Here is a 23,810-nt window from a genome sequence, read left to right on the forward strand (position 1 = left end):
CAATGAAATATTTTCACCATAAAAAATGCTGGCTGCCACATAATTACTAAAGCTAAATGAAATTAACCTTAGAATGGATTGGTTTATTGAGTTACTTTACCCTTAAAGATACATTGCTTGAGGTCATAGAGAGGCCAAAATGGAGTGGCTTTTGCACCTAGGGGGCCCCTTCACTTATTATCTCCATCCTTCTTGTTTTACTATCTTTTCCCTCTTTCAACTTCTTCTCCTTACTAGAAGCTCAGGAGGCAGATAGGCAGGATATGAATAGCATTCCAGTCTAGCTTCTTTTCCCGCCTCAGGAAAGGTACCAACAGAGTCCAGTATAAGTTACACTCAAGCATTTCCTTCAAATAACACTACCTTCCCCATGACCAAGACAATGCGTTTTCTTACAGCAGGCAGGTGGCTGGATTTCGTTACATGATTTAATTTTACCATGAGCAATTTGGAGATACTTATGTATAAATTATAGTCATCCACAACCTGAGATGATGAATAATGTTAAGTCTTTTGTTTTGAAGATCTGTACTGGTAAAAAACAGCCGAACTTCCAGGATGAAGGCCCCAAACACTGTTTATGGAGCAATCAAGTCTGATGGGTTAAAATCCAGAGTTACTGTATTATTCTCTTAGAAGCTCTTCATAATAATCTATATTTAAAATGAATCTTTTTCACATGTAGGGGATGAATGACATGGGAGTAAGGAACCTTATAATAATATATCATTTACTGCTTGGGGATATACAGTTTACCAACTCAGGGTTATTTACCATAAAATATCAATATTCAGAATGTTTTATAACCTACTTATAATAAATTGGAAATTTGCATTTTAACTTTTAGAGCAGAAATACTGTTATTAATTATTCTCATTATGGAATCTGAAACCAATTATATTAAAATTAGAGTCACAAATATATGCATAATTACAATATACAGCATTATGCTTTTAGTTGTTAACAGTAAATCAACATTATGATGACATCAAGGAAGCTTATAACTAAAAAATTAAAAACAACAAAGAATTAATGATGGATGTACTATATTAATGGTTGTAAAACACATTAAAAAATCCAGGTCTATGTCTCCAAGGGAAATATGTTATCAATCATGGTTTGAATGTATGGTTTGAAGGTAAATTCCACGAGGAAAGTGTAGTTTTAGGTATCATGGGGGAACCATGTATGTCAAATGCCATATAATGGTTATGTGCTCAGGAGTTAGGTGGCCAGGGTTCTATAGGCTCATTTCCTCCTGCTGCATGTTCGGTGAAAGTTATCTCATTTCACTAATTCTCAGATTCATCACCTATGAAATAAAAATAATCAGCTGTAGCTCCCAGTTCATTGCACCCTAGCTCACCTTTGCTTGAGATTCACTTTGGTTTATAAGAAAACATCTCTTCATCTTTATCTAACATCGTAGTTTCAAGTCTCATTTTTATACTTGATATAAAATTATCTATAGGACAATCTTGGGTTTATTGAGAACTAAATGGGACAATATTTCCAAAGTCCTTAACATAATATCTGATATAGATTAGTAAAATTATTATAAACATTACAATAATAGCTAACATTTATTAAACCCATCATGGGTGCCAGACAATGATGTAGGAATTTTAACTGTATTAATTTATTTAATCCTTACAACAAAGGAGGTATAGTTATGATCCTCATTTTATGGAGAAAGAAATGGATGCAGAGAAAAGTACCTTGTCAAAGGTCACAGGGGCTGAATTTCAAACCAGGAAATTTAACTCTGGAGCTTGTGCTCTTATCCATTACATTTAAGCTCTTAATAAATGTTAGTAATAAACTGATGCTTACCAGAGGGGAGGTAGGTGGGAATTGGGTAAAATAGAAATAAAAATTTAAAAAAATATATATATCTTTTCCATTATATGTTACTTTGGAAATATAAAAAAATACCCTGAAACTTTAAAATGTAAACTAAATGGCTAATTATATTCTCTAAAACTTGATAAAAGAATGCAGAAAAATAAATAAATAAATGTTGGTTATTGTTCTTATTTTAAAGAGGTAGGAAAGAGAGAGAAAGAAGATAGAGAAGAGTAAAGAGAGAGAAGTAGAGAAGCAGTTATTACATAGTTTTCTCATGCTAGGAAATATTCTGGGATTTTTCATATGCTGTATAATTTAACCTTCATAACAACCCTACAAGGTAATTATGGTTATCTCACAATGCTGATGAGAAGTCTGAGTTTTAGAAACCTTATGGGACAACTAAAGTGAAAGAGAACAATAAACAATGTTCTATACCATCTAAACTTAGGCAATATAGTATCTCAACTTCTTGTCCATATAGCCAATTAAAAAAAGAAAAAAAAAATTATTTGGAGGCACCTGGGTGGCTCAGTCGGTTAAGCATGTGACTCTTGATTTTGGCTCAGATCATGATCTCAGTGTTCCTGAGATAGAAACGGGATTGGGCTATGCACTGTCAGTGGGGAGCCTACATGGGTTTCTCTCTCTCCTCTCTCTCTGCCCCTCCCCCTGCTCACACTTTCTCTCTCTCTCTCAAAATAAATAAACAATAAAAAAATAAATAGGGGTGCCTGGGTGGCTCAGTCAGTTAAGCGTCTGACTTCAGCTCAGGTCATGATCTCACGGTTTGTGGGTTCGAGCCCTGTGTAGGCCTCTGTGCTGACAGTCAGAGCCTATAGCCCGGTTCAGATTCTGTGTCTCCCTCTCTGCCCCTCCCCTGCTTGCATTCTCTTTCTCTCTCAAAAATGAACACTAATATATATATATATCAAAAATACTTATTTGACTATCTTCTAAGTGTATAAGTGTGTATTGCAATTTACTTTAAAAAATGTCTGTACATCTGAGAAAAATATTCCGCTGCTGAATAATCATGCACAATGATTTTTACACAAATTTAGACTGAGATATTTGGCTGGGGAAATGAGCACCTAGACTGATGCAGCTGTAGCACTTCAGTCCACATAGACAAAGCCTCTGGAAATATTTCTACCATTAAGCTGAGGAAATAATGAACCAAAATTCCCTCCACTACTGGCATTATCTTCTGATTCAGTTGCCTATGTGAGAATAAAAGTTATTCAACTTGCTTTTTCCCCTTGGGTGGAAGGGAAGTTAAAGCAAGGCTATTCCTGAAACATTTTATTGAGACCATACATAGTTTGAGGCCAAATTTTCAGGAGTTGAATGGCACATTTCATGCATTATACACATGAACATATTCTTTTTATTAAGCTAAGGCCTCCTTCCCCACATGTATCCTTATCTGGAATAAGAGTCTTCTACATAATCTCAAGGTGGATATGCTTGTACCCTCTTCCAAAGCACTCCCAAAAGGTCACCAAAAAGTCTTTGAACTCAGTGGTTCAACTCATGACCCAAATATGGCTTGATGATCTTAACATCCACCCTCATTATTTATTCACTTACTTATTATTGCAAGTTCACGAAGGGCCAGACACTGGGTAGACCCTGGTAAATTAATCAATAAAGTTTTGTAGCTCTAGGTATAACAGAAGGAGTAAACAGTAGAAAGGGTATTGGTAGTCCTATGACAGGAAGAGAAATGATTGCTAATGGCTGAATACTTCTGAAAAACAGAACAAGCTCCAAATTGCATTACAATATGTATGCTCATGAAAATGTCCACATCTCATCAAGAGTGACTTATATTATTCTATGACTTTTTAATAAGGAAGGATTTTTATCCTGAAGGTATTGAATGGAAAAAAATGGTGTGGAGGGGTAAGTTCTCAGAGTCATTATCTCCATTAATGAGATTTTTTGCTTATGTGATTAACTTCATTTTAAAAAATGCTAAATACAAGAGATTACAAAATTCTGTCTACAAAGCAGCATTAAAATATTTAAAAATAATGTATATACAAGTCTACCTTGTAAGATTGTCCTATAAATAAATTCATATAAAGTATGAAAGTGAAATGAAGGAATGAATATTAGATAAAGATGAAGGGATGTTTTCTTATAAATCAAAGTGAATCTTTAAAAATTTTTTTTAATGTTTATTTATTTTTGAGAAACAGAGAGACAGAACACAAGTGGAGGAGGGGCAGAGAGAGAGGGGGACACAGAATCCAAAGCAGGTTCCAGGCTTTCGAACTCATGAACAGTATGATTATGACCTGAGCAGAAGTCAGGTCAATTGACTGAGCTACCCAGGCACTCCAATCAAAATGAGTCTTAAGCAGAGGTGAGCAAGGGTGCACTGAACTAGGAATGGAGTGAGGCTGGTTTTCCTTGGCAGCCACTTATTAACTGTGTAAATAACAATGAGTGATTAATTTATTCCAGTCTTAAATTTCATTTTTTAATGTTTATTGATTTATTTATTTAACGAGTATGCAAGACAGCACGAGTGGGGGAGGAGTAGAGAGAGAGAGAGGGAAAGAATTCCAAGAAGGCTTCATGGTGACAGCAAAGAACACAGTGATGGGCTCAGTCTTATGAATCATGAGATCATGACTTGAGCCAAAATCAAAAGTTGGATACTTAACTGACTGAGCCACTAAGGCACCCCACCAATCTTCAATTTCATTTTTAAAATGATACAGGCCAAGAAACTTTAAAGGTCTGTTTCAGTCATAAAATTATAGGACTAAAAATGAAGAAATATTTTCACTTGCATACTATAGTACAGTAAGTATAATCAAAAAACATTTATTTCCCTCAATGATTCTGACAATTTTTGGGGTGAAAGCAATTACTCAGTAACACTCAGAAGATGTCATTGTCATGCTTCACCTTACATCACTGAAGTATTTTATTCCAAACAATTAAAAAATGGTTTTTGAATGAAGCCAACATTTTTTATTTAAAAANTCGAGCCCCGTTTCAGGCTCTGGCTGACAGCTAGCTCAGAGCCTAGAGCCTGTCTTCGGATTCTGTATCTCCTTCTCTCTGACCCTCTCCTGCTCACGCTGTCTCTCTCTCTCCCTCTCTAAAATAACTAAAACACTAAAATTTTTTTAAATAAATAAAATTAAATTAAGAAAAGAGGAAGAAAAGTCTAAAAACTGTGACAAGAGGCTGAATTCAAGAAAATGTTTAGAACATAAAGGGTTTCAGTTTATAAAAATGCATCATCCCCCAAATAATTTTATGCATATATTTTCTTTGTTGCATCACTAAAGAGGCAATTAACAAAAGAATTCCTTTATTCATACATATAAAGTGTCCTACACTTTGCAAATAGAAGGATGTACAAGATAGAGTCAGTTCCCTTAGAATTTAGATTCTATTGTAGCAATTAAATTATGAGAAAAGAATAAATATACAAAATCATTCTAGGTTGTATTAAGTCCTAATGAATGGAATAGAGGCTGCTGTTATGTAGAAGTAGAGGGCTGGAAAAAGGTAAGCATCAGAGAAGAAGAGAAATGACAGGCACTACTTCTGAGATTAGACAAGATGATGTGAAAACTTTCTGTTAGGAGGTCATACCTAAATTGAGAATTAAGGACCATGAGAAGTGAGAATGTGAAGGATCATGAGAAAAGCGTATCAGACAGAGGGAATGAAAGTGTCAAGGCTATGGGGTGCCTGGGTTGCTCAGTCTGGTAAGTGTTGGACTCTTGGTTTCCACTCAGGTCCTAACCCTTGGGTTGTGGAATTGAGCCCTCTGCCCTTGTCTCCCTTTCTCCCCCTCTTTCTCTCTCAAATAAATAAAAAGTGAAAAAAAAAAAAAAAAGAAAGGCTCGGGTGCAAAAGATAGTTTCTCATTTTCAAGAAATTAAAATGAGACCATGGTAATGAATTTGAGATTTATTCTAAGTGCAGTAGAAGGCATAAAACAGCAAAGTGGAATGATCTCATTTGCATGTTTAAAAGATTACTTTGCCTGTTTTATGATAGACGGTTGAAGAAGATCTAGAGAACATGCACAGCGACCAGGTAGGAGGGGTGAGAAGAAATAATACATCTTGATTTTACCAAGGCATTTGGCAAAGATTCTCACTACTTTAAGAACACATAGGAGACACTGGGCTTCAATGATAGTATGTTTGGGAAATTTTGTAGCTAATTGAACAAGAGTAAGCAAAGAATATTGATTTAAAAGTTCAATCTCATCTTAGTGGAAGTTCTGTATTGGCATGCTGCCCTGTCCTGGTCAACATGTTGTATCAATTATTTGAATGTACACATACTTATCAAAATTTCTGCTGACATTAAGGTAGGAGGACAATCAATATGTCAGATTAAAAAAAAGATTTAAAACAATTTCAACTGTGAGGGAACAAAGGGTCATCACTCAGAAGGTGAATTTAATAGGGGTAAATATAATATTCTGAGTTTAGGTTAATAAAATAACATGGTTGGGTAGCTGAGGATTAATAGACATTCATAAAAAAATCAATCCTCAGATTTTACATAACTATATGTTCAGAGTAAGGTTAAGATGTGAGACTGGGGCTTTAAAAAAAGATAAGTATCAATGTCAGCTGCATTCATTGAAAAAGGAGTTCACATTGTGGGATACTACTGCTCCCACTGTCCTCCGCAAAGGTCAAGGCACACGCATAGAATTGGATACATTTCTATATGCTCATAATGTAATATATAAATTAACAAAAATGGATGTGATATGAAGAAGATAGTTGTAGATTAAGTGCTTGGAGAAGACAGCAATTAGGAAAGAAGGGACATGGTCATATTTTCACATATGTGAAGCCTAACCAGGATCACACAGTAAGCACTGGGAGTGAGAGTGATGAAAATTTAGATATGTAGCCCAATTTTAAGAAAGAGATGTTGTTTTTGTTTTTGTACTTCTGAATAACTAGAGCAGTTCACCATGGGTCAGGATGCTTTGTGATGAATAGGTAAGTGCTCTGGTTTTAGAATTTTTAAGGCTCAGTCAGAGATTTTGATGGTAGCAGGATGCCGACATTACATATTAAGTGGGATAAGCAAGATGGACTCCAAACATGACTGATCCTCAGGCCAACTCAGCCACCCACAAAATGAGTGATAGAGCTTTCCCTTAGGCTAATTGGGTCTAATTAAATGGCCACCCTCAAATATGATAGTCTGTCTTTTGGATGATTCTGGTAATAGAAACGCCTGTACTTTTACAGAAAGATAGCTTAAGAGTTGGTGATTTGTTTTTTAAATGTCATAAATTAGAAAATCAAGTGTTGGCAATTCTACGTCAACCTCTATTGTTTGTTGTTACCGTTGCTATCTTAAAATTTTTCTTATACTACGGAATCCAAAAATTGAAGAAATACAAGTTTAATTGAGTGCTGACATCTCCCTAGTGTTAGAATCAATGAGTCTATGTTTATTTTTCCAAATAAATCCAACAGAATTCATTTGTCAATCCTAAAAAATAAGTATAGATTTGCAGTAGACCAGGAGAAATAAACACTTTGGTTCTGTAGCACTCAATCAGACATATAATCCTTCTGTAATTCTGTACAACTAAGGATATCTTTGGAAGATATCAGGAGATATTCACAAACAAAATAATCTTGGAATCCTATATATACCTAACATTCAGAAAATTCATTTCTCAACTAGTAAAAATAACACGTGATAGCAATAATAGATTAAGCACTGGATATTAGATATATTTAATGCCGAGTTCCCAGGGATGATTTTGTTAATGAGAATATTCTACAGTGTTACTGCCAACAGACTTTGTAATTATGAAACCTTTGACATTAATGCACTGCTGTAGGAGTTGGGATTTTATACAGGAAATATATAATCGTATGCAAATACATAAACCCTTAAAAATGTAACTGCACATCAATACTCAAAGGCATCTATTCTCAAATGTGTACTCACTGCTCTTCCCTGTGGATTTTATTTTCAACTTGCTATTTCTAAATTCCACTTTCTTTGATATGCTCATGAACTTTTATTAGATGATGGTCTTACAAGATGGCAATTTGTTTTTTAAATGTTCTAAGCTGGAAATATAAAAGGTATAGTATAAAAGTTAACACTCTGCCTCTACTTACTGTTGTTATTGTAGTTGTTTTAAAAATTTTCCTAATCTAGGGGTGCCTGAGTGGCTCAGTCGGTTAAGTGGCCAAATTTGGCTCAGGTCATGACCTCACGATTGGTAGGTTTGAGCCCCGTGTCGGGGGCTCTGTGCTAAATGCTTGCTCAGAGCCTGGAGCTGCTTCAGATTCTGTGTCTCCTTCTCTCTCTGACCCTCCCTGCTCATGCTCTGTCTCATTCTATCTCTCAAAAAAAATGTAAAAAAAAAAAAAAGAGGATTTTTCCTAATCTATAAGAAAAAAATGGAGTTATAAGTTTAACAGACTACCAAGATTTTTTGCAGCTCTAAGCTTTATGGTTAAATACTCCTCAAAATGACTATTACTGGCAGTTCAACTACTTGCTTATACAGTCTGTAATGTGTGTGTGTCTATGTGTGTAATTTCTTGTGTATGTAAATGTATATGTGTATAAATTTGTGTGCATGTGAATGTATATATGTATAGAGAATCCTATAACATATAATCATATAATCAAAGTCTTAATCCTTATAAAAGCTGAATACATCTTTCCACTTAGATTTATAATTTATCCTATAAACAAGATATTTCCCAAATATGAAAAAATGTAAAGATCATATAACAATTTAAAATCCATTTAGTTTTTAAAAGTAACTGTTTTAAAGGCTTAATGGTATAAAAACTCAAAGTAACATTTGCACACGATGTAATTGCTACTTACAAGCAAACTGAAGCTTGGCTTCTCTGCTGACAATTGTTCCAAATGAGTTTGTTGCTATGCACTGGTAGGTTCCAGCATCTTGGGTTTTATTGGGGTCATTGATCAACAAGCTGCCTTCAACAACACTGTAGCGGAAATCCACACCAATGTCAACATCTGTTCCATTTAATTTCCACCTATAGCATAAAAATGCCAGTAGATAAAACCTTGTAATATTAATCAATATTTCTGAATCATCTAAAACATATAAAAACTATATAAATAGCATGAAATACCATCTGTGACTTTTTTAACTATGTTAAAAAAAACAGAAATGCTCTACCCAGCAATGGTGACAACTTAAGTGCTATGGAAAGAGCATGCCTTTTATAGTAAACAATGATATTAAAATTTTAACACTTGCTCTTGTGGCTAACTTGATAGTACACACACTTTATTTTAAAATCCCCATAGCATCTTGTACAACTTTCTTCAAATAGGGCTCCTCAGCAAAAGTCCTTTCTCTAGTTTGTAGTTATTCTTCCTCCACACTTACCCCACCCACCCCACTGCCAGTTTGTAGTTATTCTTTAAAAGGGTCTATATAGATGACAGAATAAACCATTTTCAGGTAGATTGCTGAGGATTGATGAAATTGCTGCAGAGCTGCTTTGATTTGGTCCTTACTATGACTGAAATGGCTGACTGTAAAGCAGAGGAACGCTATTGATCTAGATCTGTCTTAGGGACCAAACTCGTCTTAACCATGGATCACTCTGAAGATCGTTAGTCAATGGCACTCAAATATCCATCAACCATCCCAGCAAACTGGTAACAAGGGCACAGAGAGTTGCGTTGTTCTTCTGTTTATTTACTTCAATCATCCATTGTATCTGACGATATTATTTGGTCCTATAAATAAATTGTAATGTAACTCATACATTTAAGTGGCAAAGCTCTACTAACAAGATCAACTTCTTTTTCTTTTTCTTTTCCACAGCCAATAGCATTCCAAAAAGAGCTTATTTTAAGCAAATTGCCTTCCTTTGAATACTTTGGAACTTTTGAGCTAAACAATTCAATGACTCTCTATCTTATTTTTCTTCTCCTCCTCTCTCCCAAATTGTACAGTAATAGCAGGTAATGAGAATATGTCATGGTTGAAGCTTCTGAAATATCAACAGTCCTACAGAAGCATTCCCACTGGGACACCAAAAAATAAGGAAACATTGCAACACAAAGGAAATTGATAATAAACAATAACAGGAGTAAAGAATGAGAGACTTTGATTTTTATTTCCTTTAATCAGTAAACAAACAAACAAAACCCATTTAAAATGTGTATATGTACTTACATACTCATTGTGCATCCCCTCATAATATTCTGGAGCACTATGGCTGGTGTGTACAATGAATGTAAAGGGATTTATATGAAGCAATACAATCCAGTTTGTTTCAAGATTTTGGATATTTGGTGTCAACAAATGCAGAAGTTTAAGGATGATTCTTTTCTCTGTATCAAGATCTCTCTCACAATTCAAGGTCAATTCTATTTTATTCTATTTTTAGTTTTTAAGTTTATTTTTTTTATTTTGAGAGAGAGAGCGAGCCAGCAGGAGGGACAGAGAGAGAAGGAGAGAGAGAATCCTAAGCAGACTCCACACTGTCAGGAGAGAGCCCATGATATGGGGCCTGAATCAGTGAACCCTGAGATTAAGACCTGAGCTGAAAGCAAGGGTAAGATGCTTAACCGACTGAGCCACTCAGATACCATAGGGTCAATTTTAAATCACACTTTTTCCATTGAAGTCTTTTTCATTATTCATAGTCAAAATTAATTAAAGTTTTCCACAATCTCCTATAGGATTCTCTCTGCTTCACTGGTTAGGAATTCTGCCTTCACCACAGATAATTTGCCTAGATCGCTTTTGTATTGTCCCTTAAGCAACCTAGGCTGTGACACTCTCCTCAATAAATGCCTGTGGAACTTGACTAAATATTGTACTTCTTTTCTATATATTTTAGGTTTGAGCATATACAATTTATGAGTATTGCAGCCCATCACAGCATGGTGCTGTACGTTTGTTCATATCCATGTCTTTGAAATGTAAAAATTTAGAAACACGAGGGGCATGGAAGGCAGGTCAGAATCACAAAATTGGACATAGCTCTTTATGTGTTTGTTTATGAGAAGATGGGTATTAGAAAAAGACATTGTTTTTAAGCTTGACAGTAATTCTCTCTGTGTTCTGACACAGACATGAAAGTAATAAGCAATAAAAAGAGAACAGCTGGGCTATATTTTAGCAGGTCTATCTGCACATGAATCTCTAGAAATGACTGCCTGCCCTAGACATTTTTTTTTTGAGTCAGCTGATCACGTCTTGGCTATAACTCTCACTTCAAATGATAGTTGAGCAATTTAATATGACAAATCTAAGAACTCAAAGAGGAAATTGCAATATAATGTGAGCTGCAAGCAGAATGTGGAATTGAGTAAGGGACCATGTGAGCCTTTTTAGAAAAGCAGTTGTGGGGATAATGAGAACACCTCTGTAAGGTTTGTCTACACTAGTCATCTCAACCTAAATGCTCTGCAGAAAGTCCTTTAATCTACTTTATTGCCTGCTTTTACATACAAATCGCAAAGGAAAAGGGATTATTTAGAAAATAAAGTGCTTGCTGGGAAATGCAGTTGAGACTAGATTACAAAGCCTTCTACCCCATTTTATTGCAACAGAGTCAATGTTCATTCCCACTGAATGTGGATTGCTTTGAATTCCTTATCCTATTTCATACTAGAACAGTCTTGAAAAAGCACAGTTTGTTTTCAAGGTTTGAAGACTCTTTTAAGTACTGGTGATAGAGACAATGCCCATCTGGAGCACAGGGAGATTTTACCTAGGGTCAGGATAAATCAGTGAGTTGCATAAGCTGATTTCTGACTCATTTGGGGAACCACAACTTAACTCTCTCCAGAGAGTCTGGTTGTGCCCATTGACACCATGACATTCTGGAAGGTAGAATTTTCCAGAATTTGCTGGGAAGCTATCTATGGAATTTGTTGTAGTAAAACCCCCTTTCTTTGTTCATGGTTTCAACTTGGCATGGAAGAAGAGGCAAGGCCTTTCTGACTTGGAATTTGCTGTCTACAAACTTAAGTCGAATAAAAACCTGACAGCAAAGGTACTCCAAACAACTACTTGAACGTCCCTTCTGTCTGGAAAGGGAAGCTGAGTGCAAGACGTAATGTCACAAGTCCTTAAGAAACTTTAATACAAGGAAAGTTGGCACAAGTCAAAACTTGTTAAATTTTTCTGGGTCTGGGTCAATCCTTTCAAAATCGAGGGGCAGGAAACAATGAAAAGAGAAGGCTCAGTTGAGGGAATAATACAATGAAGAGAGGTCAGTTGTGGTGTTTGAGGAAAAACCTAATGCTGAAGATCCCCATGGAGAATTCACCTTGAATTTCTCCTTCTTGTTCTTTCCCCTCAAAGTCAGCCTGAGCACTGAAAAAGTTTAGCCAGACTGATGTTTGAAAATACCTGATCTCTCCATTTTTTCTCTCGCTCTTTCCTTCAGCAAGAGGGAGTTTTTAGCTCCCAGGTAGCAACTGGCTATTATGTAATAGCGAAACTGCCAAAGGTATAAAGGAAAACCCAGTCCACTGCATCCAATCCCTGGTGCATTTGATTAAAAGTTTCCTTCTCAGCTTTTCCTGGCAATCTAAAAACATAATAGGTTTCTGTTCCACTGCTTGCTTTAAATAACAAAGCAAGCCCCTATATCTTGAAACACAATGTTGCAAAAGCAATGTTAATTAAAGGTCACAGTCTGGAGGAAAAACAAAGCAGCAACTTGCCAAATTCTGCTGCAAAATTTGTTTTCATTTATGGCTAACATCTGAACTTACACTTGGCTATGTACTGAAACATGGGTCCATTTAACTCATCATTTATGTATGTAGAAACCTTTCCTTCTTGGATTTATTGTTTACTGTATAACACATCTTAAAATATCCGATTAAACCTTGAATTCAACACCTTATAGGGAGATAAGTATGTATTCTGTTTGCCCAGAAGAGTGCTGGTTTTATACCTGCTGTCTTAGAATAATTATTAACAGTGGCTGTTCACTCAAAGTTATCCTGGTTTTGAATGATAAATTACATGTTCATTAGAGAGTTTTTTTTTTCTTTCAGTAATGCACTTTCTGTGGCAAAATATCTATACAGCAAAATATTATTTACCTTCTAGATTCAGTTAAATATCTCCTTTTCTGTGAAACTTTCACTAATACCTTCCCCTTTCCATCCTGAAGTAGACTTTCCTTCCTCCAAGATGCTCTAGTACTCGGACATCCTTTACAGCATGGACAGCACAGTATTTGCAGCACAGCAGTCATACTATGAGGAAGTCCTCCAAAAAGCATATTATTTGAACATGTAGTTTATTAATCTTTGACTACCTCAAACCTAAGGTGGCATTGCAGCAGCTTAATGGAGTGGTTTAAATACCTTTCCTGGACCACATATTTTTCAGACTCCTAGTCTATACCCTAGGCAGCTGCTAAGGTGGACTCATGGGTGAAAGCTCTGAAATTACTCACCCTGGGTACGTGCTGAACCAGTACCATGTACCTAAAATTCATAATTTGAAAACCACTAAATGGTCTGATGAATGATGATATTTGATGAATGAATGAATGGGCACATAAATTCTAAAATAATTTCCACTATGCTAATACTGCCATCCTTTAACCCTCTGCCACTTTACTAACTAGGTATCTCAGTTCAAATACCATTTCTGTGGATCCTTAAGGACTCTAATCTCTCCTAACTGTGACATATGTTATATATTATTTTGGTTTTTATACACTATTATATTTTGGTTATTAACTTAAAGTTTTTATCATTAAACGTGAATAGAAGCAAAATCCTGTTTATAAGATATATGGAGTCACTGTTTCTTTATGGCCCAGCAAACACTTATTCACCCAACATTTATTTATTTATTTTTTAATCTTTCTGTGTATTTCATTCTTTCTCGTTGAAGTCCCAGATTCCTACCCACTTCTCCTTAGTTCAAAATGACATATATGTCACGTTTTACCTGTCTGGAATTTCCTATGTGTGTGGATTCCTCACACATATGCGATTAAATTTGATTATCTTATGTTAATCTGCCTTGTGTAAATTTAAGTCTTAGTCCAGCTAGAAGAACCTTGGACGGAAGAAAATTTCATCTGCCCCAGTTATAAAACATCACGAGGCAATAAATATCTGTGTCAAAGAAAAGTAATATTATTACTTTTGAAGTCTTCCTATTTCCATTTAGATTCTAATCACTTCCCCTCAATGGTTAATTATAACCTCTAATTTTGGCTTTCTCATTCCCTTGATTTTCTTTATGATTTTATCAAGTATGTTGGTATCTTTAAACAAGTGCTTCAGCTGACCTGCTTTTGAACTTTATGAATACGGAATTATACTCTATTCTTCTGTGACTTGCTTTGTTTGCTCAAAATTAGGTTCCTGTGATCCACCACACTGCAGCTATAATTCAATATTTTCACTACTACTTGGGGTTACCTTGTATGAACAAACTAGGTTTTATTTATCTGTGCTATGCTGAATTTAATCTTCTAAATTTCTGTGAATCAGGTAGGCTTAGAAGAATGTTTTACTTTAGTTTTAATTTGTATATCTGTGCTCACTAATATCACTGATAATCTTTCTACATACTTAATGGATATCTGATATTCTTTTCTTAGAAGTAGCTAATCAAGTCTTTTGGTAATGTTTCTGCTAGGCTACTTTTTTTTTTTTTTTAAGTTTTTGAGTTGTGAGAATTAAAAAATATTTTTGGATATTATTTCTCTGCCAATGACATGTATTAAAAATATCTTCTCCCAGTTGGAAGCTTGAAATTTTACTCATCTCAGTATTCCTGTTGAACAGAAGTTCTTAATGCTAATGAAGTTAAATATTTTCTTGTAAGATTTGTGCTTTTTCTGTCGTAGTTGGGAAATACTTTCTTCCCTCCAAAGTCATAGATACGTATGCCTATCTCCTTTTCAAAAGGTACATGTCCCATGTAGGTCTTCCATTCACCTGAAATTGCTCTTTGTGTATGCAGTTAGTTCAGGGTCAAATTTTATTTCATTTTTTATCCATGTGGATAAATCCATTGTGCACTTTATCTTTTTAAAATTTATTTCTATTATTGTTATGGCTTTTAATTTTTCTTTTTTATCTACATAAGACAGTGCTTTTAAAAACAATCCTTTATTGTTTAGTATAATTGCAGTAGATTTTAAAGTAGAAAGACCAATCTTCACCACTTGTTTTATCTATCTTTAGTGCTTGTATCTCTGATATTCTACCTGGTATCGTTTTCATTTTGCTTTAATAATATCTTTTAGAATTTTCTTTAGTGAGTATGTCTACTGGAGTCAACCTTTAGTTTCTAAATGCCTGAAAACATATTTACTCTTCTCTTTTTTAAAAAACACATTTCTGCTACATAGAAATTTGACAGTTAATTTCTCTCAGCATATTGAAGATTCTGTCCTCCATCTTGGTTTTTTTTTTGTTGCTATTAAGAAGTCTGGCCTGCCATCTATTTATCTATATTACAAATTTGACTATTTTTATGATAATTTTTGACTTGGATGTTTTGCTGTTTCACTATAATAATTCTAGATGCGGCTTTATTTTCTTGTACTCCTTGAAGTTCATTTGGCTTTCTAAATCTATAGCTTGGGATTTTTTTTTTAAAGATTTCATTTTTAAGTAATCTCTACACCCAACATGGGGCTAGAACTCATAACCCTGACATCAATAGTCACATGCTCCACTGACTGAGCCAGCCAGGCTCATTCCAATCCCTGATAGCTTGAAATTTTTTTTTTTTAATTTTTATTTTTTTATTTATTTCTAGGAGAGAGAGAGAGAGACAGCGTGAGCAGGGGAGGGTCAGAGAGAGAGGGAGTCACAGACTGAAGCAGGCTCCAGGCTCTGAGCTGGCAGTCAGCACAGAGCCCGACGCGGGGCTTGAACCCACGAACCCCGAGATCATGACCTAAGCGAAAGTCGGACGCTTAACCGACTAAGCCACCCAGGCGCCCCTTAGCTTGAAATTTTTAATTAATGTTGGAAAATTCTTAACCTTCTTTTAAAATACTGCCTCTGCCTCATTCTTCCTTGCTTTTCTTCTTGGAACTGTGATTAAACATATGTAAACATTTCCTATTAAACTCTTTTTCACTTACACTTTCTCTCCCCCAACTCTCTCTCTCCTCTCTCTCTCCCTTTGCTTCTTTTTACCCCTTTCTTCTGCTTTGGATGATTTCTTCAAATAGATCATGAAATTTACTAATTCTCGTTCTATCTGTGTCTCATCTTCTATTAAAATCACTTGCAGCAGGGGCGCCTGAGTGGCCTAGTTAGTTGAGAGGCCAACTCTTGATTTCAGCCCAGATCATGATCTCATGTTTTATGGGTTTGAGCCCTGTGTGGAGCTGCCTGCTTGGGATTCTCTCTGTCTCCCCCTCTCTCTATCCCTTTCCTGCTCTCCCATTTGTTCTCTCTCTCCTTCTTAAATAAATAAAAACCTTAAAGACCACTTAGCACCAAAATGTGATATAGGCAGTTATTTTGCTTTGGAGTTCTTTGGGGAAGCAAGCTCATTTCTTGTTAGGATCACTCTAAGTGTGCAGTGTTTAGGTTCTAGGCCTATTCTGGGAGGTTTCCCCATGTTAGACTCTCCTCTCAGTCTACTCTAGGCTTTGTCTTGTGATCCCTTGTGAAGATGCAAAATCCAAAGCTCCAGTTCACATAATTCATCAAGGTGAAAACTGCTCTTGGGGGTCAATACTTGTCAATTTTAATAATAGAAATGCATGCCTGGAAATATATGATTTAAATCAACAAACCTGATATGTGGTTTTGGATTCCCTTTAACTTCACAACTGAGCTTCACCTTTTTCTCCTCAGAATTCAAAGGGAACATTATATGACTTGGTTCTTGAATAAAAATAGGGCCATGCAGTTTGTAGTCATCTGAAACGAGAGGAGAAAATATCCAAAAATGAAGAGAACATCTACATCTTCCAAATAGAAACAATAATAGGAACCAACTACAAAATGAGAATGAGAGAGATAAAATAACAAAAAAATAGTAATACACAACAGATTTAGTTTCAGCCTTTACATGAAGTTTTCCACGGAAGGATTCAAAGATTAATCCTTCATGGATTATCATGAAGTGGAGACACAGACTCTTTTTCATACTGATAACTTATTTTTATTAACAACTTTGGGAAAACTGCTTGGCATTCCCTTTCTTTTCCTCTTAGTTATTGTTTCATCTGTCTTTTGCTCATCCTTTTACTTTGTTTGCATTTTGTTCCTTCTACATCTCTTTTGTGTCTCTGTCATCTGGTCTAATGTCACAAAGTTAAAATTTTTCTGCTCTGTAATGGGATAATAGAATTGGAAGTAAGTAATTATGATTTCTAAATACCTTAATAATGAGAAACAGCTCTGTACTGCTAACATATGTATAAAAGTTTCTTAAATTGTCTATGCAGGTAAACAACAATGTAAAGTCATGACTCTTGAATTATTTGTGGTAAATGACCAGACTTTTTTTTCCCCCAACCTACCATGGACCCATATATGGGGATATTTGTATAAGTATCATACATCTAGAACCATATGTGACTCAGCACACAAATTCAGTAACATCCTAATTAGCCTACAGCTAGTTCAGTGATACACAGTGATGTAGGAATTTTTCTAAATGCTTTCTCTCATAACAGTAATTACATGTATGAAACTTACTGTATCACAAAACAGTAGTAAAGTTCAGACTGGTAATGCATAACCATACTTTAAGTAGCAGTATATAGATTACATATGTTTCTAGAACACACATATAATAAATATTAGTCAAAATGCATTTCACCACCTACACACATGGAAGTGATTTTCATTCTTCAAAATCTAGTTGAGGTTTGTTTGTTTGCTTTTTTTTTTTTTTTTTTTTTTTTACNTTTGTTTTTTTTTTTTTTTTTTTTTTTTTTTTTTTTTTTTTTTAACCTACAAAGCTTTTCTAGACCCTTACCTTCTTCCTTTAACCACATGATTCTTCAGTTATATTTCCCTGTGGACACCTATTTTTTTCTATCAAGTATATTTGCAGCTTTCTTTTTCCTGTTTTTGACTGTAAGCTCCTTGAGAACCGTGACCATATCTTACACATTTTTGTATGCTCTGATGTACCAGGTATAGCAATTTGCACATAGATCATCAATAAGGACTTGTCTATTTGAGTGTAATTTCTTTTCACTTTTTAATCTATTCAATCAGCTCACTTAGGCACTGCCTGATGAGTTTGCAGATAGAAGGGCCAGTGGCTCTGATGTAAAGTAGTACTGAATATCACCCTGTAGCTGAGAATCCACTCCCCACTAAGGTGTGATTATTTTGAAGAGTGCGAATTGCAACTGCTATCCTAAAAAAACTTTATAACCGGCCTTTGTTGATAGGTGATAGGATAAGACTAAATTCATGTACGTGAATCAGGACTGAGGAAAAAGAATAAAGCTGATTTGGGAATCTTGGTGAAGGACAAGAAGTAGGGTAATCTTTTGTATGGCTTATAATCTAAGCTTAAAAGAATCCAAATGTTGAGGTTGGAATAGAAGAAAATTTAAGGAGACAAGATGACAAAACAGAATTCTATTTTATTATAGAGGAGTGGGGACAGCCAAAGACCTTGTGGTGAAAACAAGCAGGATGTGAATTCAGAAAAATGATGAACTAAGATTCAATGCCTTGGGTCAACTACTAAATCCATGACTTATCTTTCCATCACCTAGTCTCTCTAGCCTTCAATTTTCTCATCTTTAAAATAATAGGACTGGACTAGGTCAGTGTTTCTACACATAACAATGGGAAAGAAGCCCTGAACATTGTCCCATAAACTTACATTGTACATACATGTAAAGTGTGCATTCAAAGATGACCTGAATTATATTACCTCCATCATCCTCTCTCCTTACTCCATGTATAAAATCTCATATTAGTGAGACTTAAACAAAGAAAACAGGATCTGCCAAAGAACTCAAAAGCATAGAATTAAAGTATAAATATGGACTTTTTTTTTTTAACATTCGTGGTTTGAAGCTAGAAACTTTAAAATCCAGATATTTACATTTCAGATTTTCAACAATTACATAGAGAGTTTCAAAACAAATTTAAACACTGGTCAAGGATTAGCTCAATTCAGATATGAAATGTTATGTGAATTTTTGGCATGTCTATTTAAGTAAGAAATGTTACTCATCAAGATCACTAAATAGCAGCATGCTTGGTAGATTTTTCTCTAAGAGAGAAACATTTCTATTGTTGTTACAATTCCAAAATTATGTGTGTGTGTGTATATATATATATAAAATCAATCATCTCAATTCATTGGTGTTCCCTGATTTGAATTTCATACAGAAATACACAGTCTATTACTAGTAATTCTAAGTAAGAATAAAACATAATAATGATTATCCAGGATGCAGCTGAGAGGCTGTGGATTAACATCTGTACTATTTCTCAATGTACCCATGCCATATTTAAATAACAAGAATGATATTTTTTCTGTGTATTTTGTAACAAGAATTGATAATAATGATGCTTTTGCATTTGCTATAAATAACACACTTCATTCAAAGTTTTTATTTTCTCTTGGTTAACCAAGCTTGCTGCCTGTAAATTAACATTAGCATAAAGGGAATGGTATTTCAGTTCTCATCTAAGGAAATCCATAACTTTTCAAGCATGAGCTATTTGTTTTCAAAAAGATGGAGGGAGAGATTTTAGAAAGTTAAGCAATGCAGATGTGGAAGACAGATATCCTGACTTTACAACCTTTAGCCTAGAGTTACCAACATTTTTGACAAAAAAAGAGTTAAAGGGTTGTTTTATTTCTCTCAAACCTTGAGGTACCAGGGTAAAATAGAGTCCTCAGAATGACATTCTTAGATGAAACATAGACAGAGACATCAGTGAGTGTGTTCTTTGTGTAGCAGCAACAAAGTGACTTTCTAAAGGTTTGAAGATACATACTCAACACTTTGCATTAGCCATTTCTAAAGCCTATAAAGTTTCCCTTTTCTTTCTCATATTAAGTTTTTCTATGTAATCAGAGGGGTAGCCATGATTTTCAGCATAAAGGAGCATCTCAGAAAATGACAGAGGACAAGGTTTTAATAAGACAAGATGTCTCCAAGTTAGACTGTGGACCATCTGCATTGTAACTGTGTATGAGCAAGTAGAGAGCAAGTGCACAGCTTGTTTTTTTTAGACCCCAGTCCAAACTGACTTCATCAGAAAAATCCAGGGTCCATGAATTGGGCTTTAACCTAGTTCAATCTGGGTGATTCTTTTGCACACTAAAAATTTAAAACTACCAACACAGATCCTTTTGTACCTAGCTCTCCATTTCCTAAGAGCAGAAATCAGTCAACACTGGCTTTAGACACACTCCTAAACTTTCTCAGTGAGGTAAAGTCAAACCAACAAATCTGTGCGTGTAGCATATAGAGAAGGACTTTTAGTACATGTTTGGACTAGCAGCTGAGAGGCAAGCAGACAGCAACAGAAAACGATAAAACTGACCCACACAAGGAAATGGATAGATTTGTCAAGGTACGGGACTCAAGTTGAAACTAAACCAACACTTACTTGAACACTCATATAGTTGAATGCCAACAGCTAATTGTGAGAATCCTTCCAAAGGTTATATGTGACAAAGAGGAGGCACTGATGTGACAAAGAAAAGGCATGCTCAGGGTGATGCAATAATCCATTGACCTATAGTGATAACTTACCTTACTTGATATACATTATATTCCTGCCATAGCTGCTACCCTTTGTTTAGAATAAATGAATCCCATCTTACTTACATGACAGGATTCAGATTGATGTTTTCACTTGTGGGTAACCCAAAGGGTGAAAAATCACCCAAGTGACTCACCCAGCTTGAAGAAGTTGGGGGAATGGACTCACATTATTATCAGGGATCTCTTAGAGAGGAGGCAGGCAATTATTTTTCATTCTTTTGGAAATTTTTGAAAATCATTGTGAAGAGAAAGAGAGGGCAGCCAGAGTGCCAACAGGTCAGATACAAACTTTCAGATTCCAGATCACTGATCTCAGCCCCAGCCTGGGAGATTTGGTACAGATGCTAATACTGGTACATCATGATTTCCTGGGTTCTTCCCTCTTTGGAGACTATCTGCCAATTGGTCAACTGGATGCTTCCACAACACCACTTGCATTCCCTAAAGTTTAACACAGAAATTCTCATGCATCAGTTTCTGAGTAAACCATATATTTGTAAAGAGAACCAAGAAGACCTAAGCCAAGGAAAGCCCCTTTTCATGTTTCAGCAAAGAGTGGGAAACCTTTGGGTTTTCAGAAAATAGTAGAAATTTCAGGACCAGAAATTTATTTAAGGTAAAGGTCAGACTACCCTTAGCCCTTCTCTCCCTTTGTTCATCAAATACTGAAAGTTATTGGAAAATACTGTTCTCAACTAGTAAGTCTCAAACTCCTTTCCTCATTTGATTTTCATTTTAAAATCTATTGTTTGGGGGAGACAGAATCAATGTTTGTCAGCCAATTTCTTCTTGCTTTCTCCTGTAACTGTTACAGAAACAAACTGTAGTGTCAAGGTTATTCTTAAAATGTTTGGAATACTGAAAGAGATGCAGAGAATCATAGAACTTTAGATTTAAAAAGATTATTTAATCCTGAAAGTAATTTCCCAGGTCACAGACTAAAAAGCTACTATATCTATAATGGAAACAAAAATGATTTTTACCTAAAAATAAAATAATCCTCTAAGAAATACAGTAATTAAACACATTTCCACAGATAGGTACCACCCATTTTATCTGCAGCATTGAAATATCAGTGATCTTACTCTTTTGTTTTTTAATTAATTTGGTCTATTTTGACATGTCCCCAAACTTCTCTCCCAGGCAAGCAAGCAGAATGCTTCTCAGATAGGCTACCATAAGCCAGACTGGGAAAAGAAACTGGAACAGATGGAGGTGTCCTAGGTTTCCTGAGACTGAGAAGAAAAAAATGGGACTGAATCTTAGGTCATGGTATACTTCAGGAAGCAAAGCAGAGGCCCATGGTTCAAGTACAGCAGAGCAAGTGTAGAGCAAAATCTCCATTCAAAGTGAAAGGTCAGCAAAAGATACCATGCATAAAGAAGCAAGTTAGTGGGTAGGAATGGACTGGAAAAATCCACTAATGTTAAATGTAGATCTTTTCAAAATAGGACATCTGTAAACAATCCTAAAAGGTAGCCAATGTAGGTAGGAAAGGCATTAAGGGGCTCAGCCATATCAGACAGCAGGTGTGATCTTCAGATAAATAGTTCACAGAAGGCAAGTTAGAAAAAAAAAAATCAAACTATGCATAAATTTATTCCTCAAAGTCTAGTCTAGAAACCTCCTGCATCAATATCACCTTACCTGGTGGTGTTGATGAAAGGCAGAATTTTGAGCCCCTGCCAGACTTCCTGGATGTTTATTATCAGAGCCCAGTACCACTGTTCATTATTGTGCATTCTATAGCTTGAGAACTAGTACCATACATTATGAATTGAGCACAGATGACTTTCAGCCCTAAACCAATTAAGGATCCCAATGAAGAAAAACAACCCTGCAGAGTTTTGTTCTATGTGCTAGATCACTCTGTAGCTACCATGTGGGATGGGATAAAAGGCCACATGTCTCCAACAAAGCCCTTAGGTCAATGCACTTCTCTTCTGCTGGAAATATTTTTCATCTCTTGCAAACTCTGACTCAACTCTGCTGGGAAAGGACAAAACTGCAATACTACGATTTCATCCTAGAAAACTAAAAATACCAGATTCAATTCTATGTGCCATTGCCATGGGGCTCCCAGGTGCTGCAGCTGAGGGTTTTCTGGGCCCTTCATCCTAATGGTAAGTATGAAGAATCTAGGACTGTGACATAGAGTCCATCTTCCTACGACATCAAAAGAGGCTTCTGATTAAACACCTGGTCTTGGGCAGAAACACTTAAATGGCAATAATCTCAATTCTGGAAATAAACTCGAGGACAAATAGTAGGGAACATAAGGGTTTGAGTATAAGCTCAGAACATGAGCCTGTGGGCTTAGATGGGAGTTATACCTGGGTCACATCTGGAGGATAGATAGTTTATTACATTAAACATGCACAGAAGCATCCTGATGCAAACCAAAGTGGCTTTGCTATGTTGTACTTTTTACTCTGCATCCTGTAGAGCTCTTGACCAATCAAGAGCATAAGTGCTCTTTGTGTGTGTAGTCAGTGGGAAAATGTTGCCTTACTGGATTGCTGACTAAAGCTACCTCACCAGGGATAAGGAAGAGGTAGTTTTTCTGTTAAGCTTGTTTGTTGTGTATGCTCCCAGAGTCATGCTCGTATTTCACGCTCTCCCTCTGACCACTTGCATGAATGCAGATAAACATTACTCACTCTGCCACTAGAATAGTCCAGGAAGAGCACACACAGGGTCCACTGTATCTTGCTCGCTAGGAGCCTTCTCCTCTAACCTTTCTAACGATTGTGGAAATTCATTTTGGCCAACAAACTATAAGGTCAGCAGCATCTCTGTGGATCAAAATTACTCACAAAAAATGTATGGGCAATAACGTAAGGAAAATCAGAAACAAATGAAATACTTTAACTGATTTTCTTGAATGTGAGAATTCCTTTAAAATTGAATTACTGATTGTAGAAATGATGACCGGACAGTTGTCAAATTATCATTACAAATACAATTTAGTGTTGTTAGTCTTTACAACATAAATAGCAAGGGATGTTCAAAGGCCCCACACAAGTGCCTATGTGTGAAACTAGCCAATACACAGTATTTTTTATAGAATAAATACTCTACTTGGTTCCATTTGCTTGTACAGTTGACTAGAGCAGAGGCAAAATAAATACAAGAGAAGACAGCCATACCCGCTTAAAGGGTAAGAATTTTCTTTCATCTGTCCTTGTTTCCACTTTTCTTCTTTTAACC

At 35.6% G+C, this 23,810-nt stretch overlaps 1 protein-coding gene across 8 annotated transcripts in view; it reads right to left on the bottom strand.

The window, feature by feature from the left end:
- CNTN4 (contactin 4) overlaps positions 1 to 23,810 on the bottom strand; it is a 902,287-nt gene that overhangs the window by 287,206 nt on the left and 591,271 nt on the right. For all 8 annotated transcript variants that reach the window (XM_077772911.1, XM_077772904.1, XM_077772907.1 and 5 more), the window contains 2 exons: positions 16,635 to 16,761; positions 8,722 to 8,897 (listed from right to left, as the gene is read on the bottom strand). In XM_077772911.1, the coding sequence (XP_077629037.1) occupies positions 8,722 to 8,897; positions 16,635 to 16,761 (303 nt within the window). The remainder of the gene's footprint in view (positions 1 to 8,721; positions 8,898 to 16,634; positions 16,762 to 23,810) is intronic.

Source organism: Crocuta crocuta, unplaced genomic scaffold (assembly GCF_008692635.1).
Source record: "Crocuta crocuta isolate KB4526 unplaced genomic scaffold, BGI_CrCroc_1.0 scaffold489, whole genome shotgun sequence".
Classification (NCBI taxonomy): Eukaryota; Metazoa; Chordata; class Mammalia; order Carnivora; family Hyaenidae; genus Crocuta; species Crocuta crocuta.